Source organism: Choristoneura fumiferana, chromosome 13 (assembly GCF_025370935.1).
Source record: "Choristoneura fumiferana chromosome 13, NRCan_CFum_1, whole genome shotgun sequence".
NCBI lineage: Eukaryota > Metazoa > Arthropoda > Insecta > Lepidoptera > Tortricidae > Choristoneura > Choristoneura fumiferana.
Genome location: NC_133484.1, coordinates 8,805,203 through 8,819,231, shown reverse-complemented (window position 1 = coordinate 8,819,231; position 14,029 = coordinate 8,805,203). Strand labels below are relative to the sequence as shown.

At 36.7% G+C, this 14,029-nt stretch overlaps 1 protein-coding gene across 1 annotated transcript in view; it reads right to left on the bottom strand.

The window, feature by feature from the left end:
- LOC141434479 (uncharacterized) overlaps positions 1–10,724 on the bottom strand; it is an 11,427-nt gene extending 703 nt beyond the window's left edge. Inside the window, exons 1-11 of the mRNA XM_074096899.1 lie at positions 10,510–10,724; positions 10,167–10,402; positions 8,674–8,758; positions 8,259–8,545; positions 6,895–6,975; positions 5,046–5,318; positions 3,984–4,075; positions 3,450–3,607; positions 2,799–2,900; positions 480–596; positions 4–23 (exon numbers count right to left, since the gene is read on the bottom strand). Of these exons, the coding sequence (XP_073953000.1) occupies positions 4–23; positions 480–596; positions 2,799–2,900; positions 3,450–3,607; positions 3,984–4,075; positions 5,046–5,318; positions 6,895–6,975; positions 8,259–8,545; positions 8,674–8,758; positions 10,167–10,402; positions 10,510–10,567 (1,509 nt within the window). The 5' untranslated portion in view covers positions 10,568–10,724. The remainder of the gene's footprint in view (positions 1–3; positions 24–479; positions 597–2,798; positions 2,901–3,449; positions 3,608–3,983; positions 4,076–5,045; positions 5,319–6,894; positions 6,976–8,258; positions 8,546–8,673; positions 8,759–10,166; positions 10,403–10,509) is intronic.
- Positions 10,725–14,029: the final 3,305 nt, after the last annotated feature.

Here is a 14,029-nt window from a genome sequence, read left to right as displayed (position 1 = left end):
AACGGGCTTTTGGCATTCAGGAACTGAAACCAAAGGGTGATTACACAGGCTGTACCTATTATCAGCAAGAATTCCTGTAGGATGTGATTCATGATTTTATGATTATTTCTAAAAAAAACACTATATTTTTTGTGGCGAGAGCGCGGGTTCCGTACCTAAAAAAAAAAGGAGACTCTTATAGGATCACTTTGTTGTCCATAGTCAAAATACCATATACGGGACTTATCACGCTATTTTTACACAAGTTATATTTACCTCGATGTTTCGGTAACGTTACAGTTGTGACCACGGTATATGGTATTTTGACTATGAGTGAGAATCACGAAAGTTTAAAACACTTTGTTGTCCGTCTGTCTGTCAAGAACTTTCAGACACCAGAAAGTGCTGGAGAAATGGTTTGCCAATTTTGAAACCACGACTTATAAACAAATGAATATTGCAAGTTGAATTAAAGCTAGGAAAAATGCCAAAAAACTAACCAGGTGTTTGTTGATCGTCATTGGCACCATTAAGGATAATTTCAGGACCGCATTTTGGTATTTCTTTAGCATCTGGCGGTCTTACGTTAGCTGTTTCACCATTTTTGTTCGTGGCATCTGCAAAAGAACTATAATGTAGAAATTACATTGACGAGGGCATATGAAATTGATTTGGTATGTCTAACGTAACGAGCAGTGAAAATGTATGGAAAATATCGTCACTACTTTGAAAAAATCTCGTATCTAAAATCAATATGTCAACAAATTGAACCTTGACATAATGTTCGTTAAGTTCACTCAGAATTATTATCTATTTTGAGGTAAGAGTTTTTTTTAAGTAGTGACGATATTAAGATGCTCAAAAGCCCTAACGACCAATAACATCGGAAACACCCACTTCTGGCAGCGCAACTTTTCAACTCACTGTCATTTAACTTATTGAATCAGGCGTTACTTTGCGGAGATCCATATCAATGAACTGAAACGATACCTTTGCTCACCCGTGGCCTTATACGCTTATGCAAGAAATGTGTTTTCATGCAGTTCTTCCACTCCACACTGTAAGCACACACAAACCCACTTCCACCACCACACTACACTGACACGTTTCTAACTCAACCAGAGCACATCTTCAGAGCAACACAACCGTTCACCATGCTACTAGATGTTAGACTCTAAAGAGTAAGTCTAAGAGCGGTGGTAATAGATGAGTTTGTGTGATTTGTGTGTGTTCTTACAGTGTGGAGGTGGAAGAACTGCATGAACACACATTTCTTGCATAAGTGTGGCTACCATGTGGTCGTGGGTGAGCAAAGTAATTGTTTCAGTTCACTGTCATGTAAGTAGTCAAAGCAAATCAAGCAGCCACACTTGAACCAGCAACCTCGGCATTCCGTTTCGTACCATGCACTGTACTCGTACCACGTCTGTATTTCCGGATAATACAATCTAGGGCCAGGCTAGAGTGAATAGGCTGTTTGAACCAGTGAGATACACCTTTGCCATCTTGCATTATATAGGTGAGATACATCAATCACAGTCAGTTTCATGTAAAAAAAAAACTATTATGATTACATTTCCCGTCATTACACGTCGTTTCGCGCCGTCGAACCAATCGACGTCTTTTTCGCTCTTATTGCGTGGATATAAGGAGTTTTTTTAATGGGCTATGGGTTTCCGCGTCGATAGGTGTGGGGTAGGCAGAATAGTTTTTTTTAGTTTTCTCTTTATCTTACAGATCTTAATATTTCGCAATTTCCGGCTTTGATTTTGCGTCAAGTCACGCTGCGCCGCCGATCGCGCGTATTCTTGGTCGGGGAATCCGAAAATCTTAATCACTAGCATATGCCAAAATAAGCTTAGATTTCGCTGAGACATTCGCGGACAGATTAGTGTGGGTAAAAAAGTTGATTGGCCCACGTAACCTATCGTCCCTTTTACACTACTGTTGAATAGGTACTATTAGCGTGAGCAGGGCATGATACGAATAGAGAGCGGATTTGAAGTAGCGATTACAAGTTTAATATGGATATGACTAGTGCGATTGTTTAGATATATAGATACATAGAATTATTTATTAGATATCTTGTTGTTAGATATCGAGTTTTATACATTTCAAACATAATAGATCCTATTTATTACGCACCTTTATGATAAAAATAAATACTTATATATTGTACTAGTCTTATCCATATTAAACTTGTAATCGCTACTTCAAATCCGCTCTCTAGGATACGAAGTTCGAACTTCGAAGTATAAAAAAATGTCAATTGCGAGCCACACGATCCAATAGGTTGGTCGGAGTTAGTAACTTTTCGGAGTCGATAAGATTTGTAAGGAGCCGATAAGAGATTCGGATTAGCTTTTCGGATCTGACTCTTTGGAATATTCAGATCCGCATTTACCCATCTCTAAGTCCATTCATTGCGCGGCTGAGACGTTCGCCGAACGTGGTCACCCGTGTCCATTTCTTAAAGCATAATATGAGCATTAGTGTTTTGTTTCAATTTCTCGTTCCAATGAGGGTCTCTATTAAAGCCTATTTTGTACACAATGAATTTATGTGTATATATAGATTTTTTGTACTGATTTGTGGTGTGCAATAAAGAATATTTGTATTGTATTCTCTGTGAGACGCTGTTGGCGCTTTTACATTTAAGAGACAAATATGCGCTTATGTATATATAGAACTGTAAGTTTCGAGAAACTAGAGTGGCCGCATGCTCAATGAACAGATAAAGTTCGCCACGCGCCGGTCACGCGTAGTAGTGACGGGTCGTATGTGTGTTTATCTCATTAATAAAAATCTGTACAACTTACTAAGTGCTTGCAGAATTTCATTGGTACCATTAACGATGGTAAATTCTGGTTCATATTCTGGTATTCCATATCGTGTTGTTTCTATATTCTTGTTTCCGGCATCTGCAAAAACACATCACAATGTAGTCCCATCTCTAAGTCCATTAATTGCGCGGCTAAGACGCTCGCCGTACAGTGGTCACCTATAATAATATCTATAATAATTCTCTGGGGACAAATTACACTAATTGACCTACCCCCAAACTAAGCAAGGGATAACAGGATCACATCATCATCATCATCAAACTAAGCAAAGCTTGTACTATGGGTGCTAGACAACGACATACATTTTACCCTCTTGAGGCCTGCCTTTTTTAACAGATGTAGTACCTACTTAAGACCAAGACTGGAATGAACTATCGCCTGCGGTATTCCCGGACCTTCAAGTTTTCAAGAAAAGAGCGTACTCCTATCTTAAAGGCCGGCAACGCACTTGTGACTCTTCTGGTGTTGCAGGTGTCTATGGGAGACGGTAATCGCTTACCATCAGGCGATCCGCCTGCTCGTTTTCCCCCTATACCATAAAAAAAGACGTGGGTCACCAGCTTTGTTATTTTTGTTGTCACAGACAAAGATGACACACATCTCCATTTCAGAGTGGCAGTGTCTTACCTTTTAGTAACAGTGGAGGGAAGACCGGGGAGAGTGGAGGGGGTGGTATATACCCGCCTAACTCATGGGAAGCTCGCAGTTTATATTGAGCCTTTGCATTACCCTCTAGTTGAATGTAATCGCTTATGAGCATGCACAAGTCGTCGTTTACTGTCACCCTGAAAGTAATTTAATAGTTGTATATGGTATTGAGCATGTCTGGTTTACACTGTGTGACTAAATTTGTGCATGAATGATTCAGATATAATATTTTGTGAATGCAAATCTTGTGTATAAAAATGATTGGGATGTATTTAAATTTAAATTACTAAGGGGCTGTTTCACCATCCATTGATTAGTGTTAAGTGACGGTTAAATGTGATGCCGTCTCCGTCTATTCCAACAAAACAAATAGAGACGGCATCACATTTAACCGTCACTTAACACTAATCAATAGATGGTGAAACAGCCCCTAAATGTCAAATATTTATTAGCCTCGTAAGTTCAGTATAAGTACGTTTGAAATGAGTATAATTTTAAATAAAAATGTTATACTTCAATGGGAGCTTGTTTGATTCATCCCTGCTTAAATACCAAGGCTTTGTCAATATATTTTTAGCATCATTGAGAAGTGTTGATACATTAACCTGCAAACAAAAATCATTTTAAATATTTGAATTAATTTGCGTACGTATAAAATTAACACAGCAGCAGAAACCACAGTCACAGTTAAGAAAATATTATGTACATCGGAGTAAAAAAAGGTTCGTCACCCTTTGCTCAGTATGAGCGATAATCTGCTTTAACGATTGAGTAGGACATACTGCGTCAACCTGTCAACCTGCTAAACATAATCAGGTGACCATACCAACCCTACCACTACACCTTGGCATTGGCACTGACAAACACTGATAATTAAATAGAACATTTTTTGATTGAAACTTTTACGAAGTTGTTTATTAAAAAAGGTTTTGTATTGATATGAAACTAGATATATGTTAGAGGTGTACTATTTTGACCTTAGTTATCATGACAAGTAAGTATAATTTGATATGCGCTTGTCTACTTAGTACTTTGGTTTCAAAACGTACTAAGAGTCTATGACTTTGTAAAGAAATCAATTTAATAACTGACAAAGGTTTTCTTACCCCCACTGTACCATATTATTACATACAGTGGCTATTATAACTTTAACAATATTATAAATTTTAATTTAAAAAAAACTGCATGACAAATGTGTGAGACCTCACCTATTGGGTTGAATTTTGGCAAAAGTATTGTTCAACTCCTGATCACCAATTAAAAAATATCGTGCATGGACTTTGGTTTTCTCTTGTACCTACTTTAGTGTTCATAAACAAATATTAATTAAATGTATGTACCTAAGTGTTGTATTGCTACCTACAGAATAAAAGGTAGTGCCACGAGAGTTGAAGTGAATGATTACACACACAGCTACATGAAGAACAGATTTCATAAAAAGAGAATGAATATGCAATGAATGAGTGAATGTCAAAATCCCGCTTTCATTACATGTTCTTGTGTGCATGACCTCAACTCTGGTGGCACTGCCTACATCTCTGGTGGTACTACCTATACATATAATTTAGACATTACCAAAGTATTTTCTTGACAGCTTAAAGCAGTTTTTAATGAGCTCATTACATTGTTGGAGTCCTTGATAGCTTTAGCAACGTCATGTTTAGCTTTCACAAGCGAATCTTTCTCAATATCTTTTAACTTTTCAATTATACCGAGGACTTCTCTCTTATGGGTCAGGATCTCAGCACTCAGTTTAGAAAAGTGCTGTTCAATTGTTATTGTGACCTGTTCCAGATCAGGTGATGCAGGTTTCTCAGTTTCTACCTTCTGAAGTAGATACCCAATGTCCTGGAAAATACTTTCATCATTAAATGATTAACAGAAAAAATACTATAATAAGAGGATTTATTGTCCTAAGTACTTAATTGGAAACAATCGTTTTCACAAGTTTATTTTGTCGCACCACAGATTTTATATCTCGATATAACTTATATCATATAAGGTCTGTGTCTCGCACAATAAAATGAGGGTAGAAAGAGATGGCGAATGCGATAGCTAGCGCCCGCGCGCTAGGCAACACGGGCTCTGTGATGAATCCCACATACATTTATATTTTACATAATACTTACATCTTAAATAAAAACAAAAACACCTGAGTTTTTTTTTGGTTCTACCCTTATTTCATAATCCTACTAATATTATAAATGTGAAAGTTTGTGAGTGAGTGAGTGAGTGAGTGAGTGAGTATGTTTGTTACTTTTTCACGCTTAAACGGCTGGAGGATTTGGATGAAATTTGGCAGAAAGTTAGTTTATAACCTGGATTAAACATAGGATACTTTTATCCCGATATTCCACGGGATAGGGATAAATCTCGAAATAACCGCTAGGCTTAGAGTCATGAAATTTGGTATAGGTAGTTGGACGTCTGGAATAAAACATAAGTGACTTTTTTGACCCGATATTCCCACGGATACTAGGGATAAAATCTTGAAATAACAACCGCTGGGCTTTGACCATGAAATTTAGTATGTACCTAGCTGGACCTCTGGAATAACACATAGGCTACTTTTTATTCGATATTCCCACGGGATAGGGATAAAATCTCGAAATAATAACGTGGGCTTAGAGTCATGAAAATTGGTATGTAGGTAACTGGACATCTGGAATAACACTTAAGTGACTTTTTACCCGATATTCGTACGGGATAACTAGGAATAAAATCTCGAAATAAAACCACTGGCTTAGAGCCTGAAATTTGGTATGTAGGTAGCTGGACCTCTGGAATTACACATAGGCTACTTTTTATTCCGATATTCCACGGGATAGGGATAAAATCTCGAAATAACAACCGCTGGGCTTAGAGGCATGAAATTTGGTATGTAGGTAGCCGGACGTCTGGAATAACACATACGCTACTTTTTATCCCGATATTTCACGGGATAGTTTTGTAACTAAGGGACCCCATACATCCGTGTATTATTGTTTATTTTTGTAATTTTTCTTTAATTGTATACTTACTGTAGTTTTTAAGTATTTTATTTGTACTTATTTATTTGAAAAATGACTTTCTGCCAAGCTTCTTGCGGCGCATTCTTCTTGGCAATGATGGTCTTTCCGAAAGTGCCGGTATTTAAAAAAATTACGTGTAAAGTGCCATTGCGGCCTATTTAGAATAATGATATGAATTTGATTTAGATCGGGAAACATTTTGAAATTTAGCACTGGGTTTAGAGTCTTGAATTTGTACAGTTATTCACAAACAACGTCAATGAAGACCACGATATAAATTTGTGAAATTTCCAAGAAATTTTGTAAAAATCCCGAAAATTTCAATTGCAACTACACCGAGTTTTAGTTTACGCGTGCGAAGCCGCGGTAAAAGCTAATCTATACATAGAGTGGAAATTCAAGTTTTTACTTACAACCGCCGTTTTTGTCAGCCTACGGAAAATAGTATCAACTTGAACTGATACTTCACGTAAATCATCTAAAAATTCTGCATTCTGCAATAGAAAACTTTATTATACTAACATGCTCAAGATTACTGATTGTGGTAAAACAATGTTGCTCCTTGTAGTCAATACAATGTGTTAGACTCTATTATGTAGGTATACTTTAGTGAACAAAGCATTTAGATGTGTAACATGAAGTCAGCAAACAGCATAGGTACATATTTGTTAGGTAAAGAAACTGATTTTATTTCTGGGCCACAATGGAACCTTGTCACAATAGGACAAGTAAATTCAACAGGTAATAAGTCTCGACATGCATGCATCCCAAATTCACCAGCCAATGTATGGTTTTAACAAAACCATGACACCCGGATACATATCAGTTTTTCATCAACGACAGAGGCAATAGTCATAAGAGCATTCTAAGAAAATTATTGGCCTTCACTTTGGCGCGTTACCAAGAAATTGGTAGAACATTGTTATGGCGAGGACCCCCTGGTCACCATTGTCATAGTAAAAGAGAACAAGTATAGGACCGACCCTTTAGGAGAATTAACTACCTACTCCGGCGCGGACGCTTAGGGTTGTCGATGTCTATTTTAGATTCATTAATTACCTACCTGCAAATAATTTAAGTATGAAAGTTAACTTAAAATTGTCTAATATCTAGAGAAACCAGATTTTTTGCCGCTTTATTATTATTAGTACACTAAATTTAAAAATATTATTTATAAATTCACCGAAGTTATGATGGCGACTGTGCACATACTACGATAACTATATTGTGTATAGGTAGGTAGGTATCTATTATTTTTTTGTGTCCTTGCACAAAACTATCACACTACACTTACATACTACTAATTTACAACTATACCTAATACAAAAAATACGTAAGTATTAGTACGCGAACGTAAAAGGTGATCATCTCGCAAAGCGAGCGTAAGACGAGCGAGCTAAAATCGAAACGTGGGTACGGCACCGCCGACAGCGCAGCCTTTACTAAAGAAAACTTAATCCTCCTTAAATTATCAGTGTGTGCGTGCGGCGGGTGCGTGCGTACCGGCGCCAACCGGCGCGCACACATTTAAGCCGCGCGATGTACTTTTGTTCGTAGTGAACCTACTTTGTTCTCTTTTACTATGCCATTGTGACCAAACTCTGATTGGTAAATGGCTGCAGTTGTCATGGTTATGTTACATTACAACTATAATGATCATTGCAACCCAAACATTTTATTGTAGTAATATAGTTCCATGATGGCCTGGAAATCAAATTGTCGACTGTATGTTACTATAATATTACAGATGCTTCTCATGTTGGAAATAAAAACTTGCCATTTCAGTAATAAGTACAATATCATGCCTCTTGCATGACTTTTCAGAGCCAATCATCAGACAGTCCAAGCAAACCGATTTCTTGCAATCCCTGCAATAGTAATCAAGAGATTTCCCAATATGAATCAAACAGTTATTGGGTATCTTTTGTGCTTGAATTTCTTTTAGAACATGAGTTTTAAACACAACAAAGCTTTTATGGGACTTGTCGAAGCACTCCTGGCAAATAATGGTGTTACATTGCTGGCATAATTTTGTTGTTTGAATCTGGCATTCTAAGCATTGGCCTGCGAAAGAAATAACATTTGAAGAATGGCATTAACATGTAGGTACTTTACAGAAACATTGTCATTAAAAATAATATACCTATGCATAATTATGGAATAAGTAAAAGAAATGGTCTTTAGAAATTTACCTTGAGTTTGCTCAGAGCTAGCAAGGATAGCATGCACATCAATAAAATAATCTTCTTTAATAGTCTTTGTTTTCTCTGTCTTTCCCTGTAAAAGTTTACTTAGTTTGTAATGAGCTAACTACCTACAGATGTAGTAGGTACAGTCAAACCATTTGATTCCTGACCCACCATAGAACGTTCTCACAAAAAAGTTATAATAAATTCTCTTGTCAAGCAATGCAATGTCACTATGACTTTTTCTATGCAAAGGTTCCACAGTGGGTCACGATTCAGTTGGTTCAAGTGTACGTAATGGTAAAGAAAGGTTCATCTTTAACATGCTTTTTAAATTAGCTTCAGTATGCATTGTACAGTACGATTACTTGGAGTTAACACTTGACAGATGGGCGTGCCTTCAGTCAATTTTAAATTTTGACGTCATACAAATTAAATAATTTTTAGATAATCTGTAAATGTGATTGTCTTTATTTGTATGACGTCAAAGTTGAAAATTGACTAAAGGCACGCCCATCTGTCAAGTATTAACTCGAATTAATCGTACTGTACAGCCATACATTTTTAGTTTTGACATTGGACACTAGGGGCTGTTTCACCATCCATTGATTAGTGTTAACCAATGGTTAAATGTGATGCCGTCTCCGTCTATTCGAACAAAACAAATAGAGACGGCATCACACCTAACCGCCAGTTGGTGAAACAGCCCCTAAATAAGATAAGTTTTATTTTAATGGATTTGAAAAGGCTAATACAAAGTCACTTATTTAATACAAGAAGGCTGTGTTTCCACCAAAGATGTGCGAGGAATGTGTTTTTCATGAACCAATAGAAATGCTTCATTTACCTATCCTTGCGCAGCTCATCTCTAGTGGGAACAGTTGAGCGGTGAAGGGTGGTAAATGAAGCGTAACATGCACTACTTACATCTGTACAGTGATATTTTACATATTAAAAGAGATATTCTATTCATGTTATAAGCGCCACTAAAGAGAAACTTACAAAAGCGACAATTAAAAGTATTTACTGTAATTGTTGCTTATGTGTCTCACATATTGGTGAAGAAAGGGACAATGATATACTTTCTATAGTGGAAGCAAAAATTCAAACTATGTTCAAAAACAAAGTACTGTGTTCAAACAAAAATTACAACTGCTACACAAATAGAGACAAAATTAATTAGGCAAAGTTGTTTTTTTACGTAATGGTTGTGAAATTTATAATTTCTTTTTTGGGGGTTTCTACAAGATTTTTTGTAAAATGCTGGAATATCAATTCAACTGCTAGCCCTAAGGTTTGCGTGTGACTAGTATAATATAGATTCAAGGTTGTATATGTAAGTTGTGTAAGTTTAAAACCAGATAAGCTTCTTTACATACAGGTATAAGAATACCTACACAAGGAATGTGAGCAACAAAACAAGTAGGTCATTGGAACTTGACAATGAATGAATCATGCTATCAGAACTTTTCTGTTGAATCAACAAGATATTTTGTTACCATAATACATTCCAACGCAAGTTCACCAAGCATGTGAACGTTTACAGGAAAAATATTGTAGAATTTTATTTTGTCCTGCAGCAGCTTCTCGGCATCCATGATATCCATTACTTTTTGGCATACTTGGCATGAAATATGTTCTCCAACTATTAAAATCTTCCGAACACATGTTTCGCACATAAAGTGTCCGCATTTTAAAAATACAGGAATATTTATATTCTCTTCTGGTGACAAGGCTGAAAATAATCACAGATATAGAACAAAATAAAATACAATTTCAATTTAATTTTTGGAACTAAGCTCCAGTGACCCTATCGGACAATGCAATGCATAATATACTTACATGTCAATGCAAAATGTTGACAACAGTTTGGGCAAGAACCTTTAAATTTTTCATCCATAGTGATTTAGCTTCCTTCCTTCAGCTATTACTAAATTACTATTTAACTGGCTTAACCAGTAAAATAGTTTTAAGTGTTCTACCCTACAAGCAAAAATATAAATCAGACAAAGGATAAAAAATTAAACAAAATTAACGAAACTTTTGCAGCCCGTACTACAATCTGACATTTCAATTTTCATCTCATCTCATATCGGGTGACACTTGGTTGCTCAGAGCAAGTAAACATATGGAGAGGCCCCATTCTACTATAGATACATTTTGTTATGCAAATATGTGTAGTCGATGTAGAAATAAAAAAAACACGTATTATCTCTTTCTTTCTAAGGTGTTTTGACATATAAAAAACAAAGATGTTATGACATTTGTTTATTCTATACTCGCTAATGGTTTGTCATTAAGTACGAGCAATTGACGTTTCATCGTGCCATCCGCCATCTTATGCGCCAGATGCTTTGTGGTACGTGAGCTGTCAAGTTAACTAATACTACGGAGTTTTTGGTGATTTTCAGTGTTATAAAAATACTTTTCAATTTGGTTTCGTATTGTGTACATCAAGTGATTCAAACGCAATATGCCTTTGTGTTCCATAGAACAGTGTTCTTCTCGGAAAACGAGAAATCAACCGTTTTTGACTCTTCATAGGTTAGTTGCCGTTATTTCATCAAATAGTGTCATTTCATGGTAATATTTACATAATGATAATTAATTTTCTTAAGCTTTTATCATTCCATCAGTTATGCAGATTTTTCACCATTTAACATTGTATTTTTGGTTCCATTGAATTTGGTAAAATTGACAATCTTCTTTAGTGTTGAGCTGAATATCGACATTAAGTAGAACTGAAATAACTGTATATTTTGTCCATGGTTTTTGACTAATGGCTGTTCTAATTTTACAGGTTCCCTAAAAATTATGTAATACGGCGGAAGTAGTTCCACCCCATAGGCGCAGATAATAAAATCCACGGCATAAGAAACTGGACATCTGTTTGTTGCATTATGAAGAGTCGCAGTTCAACAGAATTTTAGACATTATCAGATTCGATATATTCGATATTTGTAACATGAGATAGTTGGTGATTTATGTAAATTTAAAAAATCTTGTATTATTTTCGTTCTTTTACAAATAAAGGGCATTTAAAATGTTGTTGTTGCTTAATTTAATCAGCACAAGGTAAACGCGCGACTTACTTAATTCGTGCAAGTCTCTGAAACAAGCCTAGCTTTCTTTTGCATGTTCGGTTACATGTTTATCCACTTGTATTGTATTAGTTATCAGTAGCCTTAGTAATAATATTTATTCATACTTTAATACAAACGATGAATATCTATGTCGTTCCCGGTCACCACGTTCCGAAGACATTCTTCTTTCCGCTCATTCATCTGAGTGTGACCGAGAGTTTCTACTGCACGATCATGGTCGTCGTCGTCCTTCCGCCCACGCCGCCATTATGCTCCCCGTCAGCTGTTTCGTTCGATGTTAACGAACACGTACAACGCGCCGATATGTGCCCGAATTGGTTAAATTGCAAACATTTCGTACCTTCTTCTATGTTCGGGCACATATTGGACACATGATTTTTTTTCTTCACAGCTGTAGTACTTCTTGCTGTAGTCCGGGGAAACTGGTTTCTTAGGCCGGCTTTTTCTAATCTCACCGTGCTGCGAATGCGTAGGTACCGTTTTGTTTTTAAACATTTCGTAAATTTTGATCATCTCCTTTAAATCGCCGTAGGATGTCATACCGTTAAACATCATTTTGTTAATTTCTACGTCTTCGAAGACATTTGTGGCAGGTGCTTTTCACTCGCAATAATTTTTTTTCTTGTGATTATTGTGGCCGTACTATTTTTTTTTATTTGCTGTTATTTTTTCTAACCTGTTAAAAGACTTTGCAAAGTAATTAATAAACCTAATTTTTTTTGATTATTTTTCCAGTAAATAGTTGCACATATAATTTTTTTCTTTTTATCATCAGTATTGCAGTAACTACTGATTTCTAGATACCTCTACCCCTTATGATTTCCAAACGAATGTTTTATTACCAATCTCCTTTTTTTTTATTCGACTGGTTGGCAAACGAGCAAGTGGGTCTCCTGATAGTATGAGATCACCACCGCCCATAAACATCTGCAACACCAGGGGTAATGCAGACGCGTCGCCAGCCTAGAGGCCTAAGGTGGGATGTCAGTAATTTCACCAGCTGTCTTACTCTCCACGCCGAAACGCAACAGTGCAAGCATTGCTGCTTCACGGCAGGATTAGCGAGCAAGATGATGGTAGTAATCCGGGCGGACATTCCACAAGATCTCATGATCTTATGACCAAAGTGAATTTCAAACTGATTTTTCCAAAAAGAAACAAAATATTGATACCATTGCTGCTCAAAGTATTAGCCGCTAATAATTTGAATATCGATATCAAATACTTTGGTTTTGAAATCGATATCAGAACTCTTGAGCGCCATTTTATGCGCCATGGTTAGGTATGTACGCGTATTTTGTAGGTATTTCCAGTCCATAGGTGTATAGGTCAATGTCCATCTCATCGTCTCTTGACTTGACTACTAACTTGACATTGCTAAGGGCAACACTAAAGCCCAAGTCCCTCGGACCAAGAATCAGTGTGATTCTTTTTCCGAGCCAAGTCCAGAAACAAAAAAAAAACTTGACATTGGCACGAGCATAATTGTTGTGTTGCCAACAAGAATAAAGCGTACTGTTCACAGTCGCACCGGAATGTCAACGAGTTGGTCTGCTTAGACAAAGAGAATTGAATTGGATAGATTATTTCTATTTATCAAAACGATAAATGAAAAGTATGTTTTAACATACTCAGTACCTAACCCCCCGGCCGCCGCCGAAGGGCCGGGCCGGGGGAGCTTCACTCGGACTAAAACTCAGAAAAACGTGTTTTCCCAGAGATAAGAAAGAGCTAGATCAATTTTTCTACTTAGAGACTACTTATGGACGTAGATTTCTATTCGATGCTCTCAGAACTTTCTCATTACCGTGCCTCTTTTCTAACCCAAAATTCTATGTCTATTCTTTTACTGTCCAGGCTATTCGGCTGTGGAATTGCTTACCGATCGACTTACGACGCGCGAAATCTATGCCACTCTTTAAATCTATGTTTAAGGAGCACTATCTGTCGTCTGGTAAAAAACTCCGTTATCATGCTTTATTATGTTTTGCAGCTTTTCCCTTTGCTTATATTTATTTTAAACGTGTATTATACATACGGTTGCTTATGTATATGTGTGTGTAGATGTATTTTCGTTGTGTTCTGATATTCCGAACTACTGCTAATGCACCAACTGCTGTAATCTAGTTCTTACTTCTTTCTGTAAAAAGGTTGCCTGGAAGAGATCGCTCTTAAGCGATAAGGCCGCCTATTGTTTACCTTGTAGTTTTTCTCTGTGTACCTGTTTTCTGTATCGCTTTCGCCAGCTTTCGTTATCG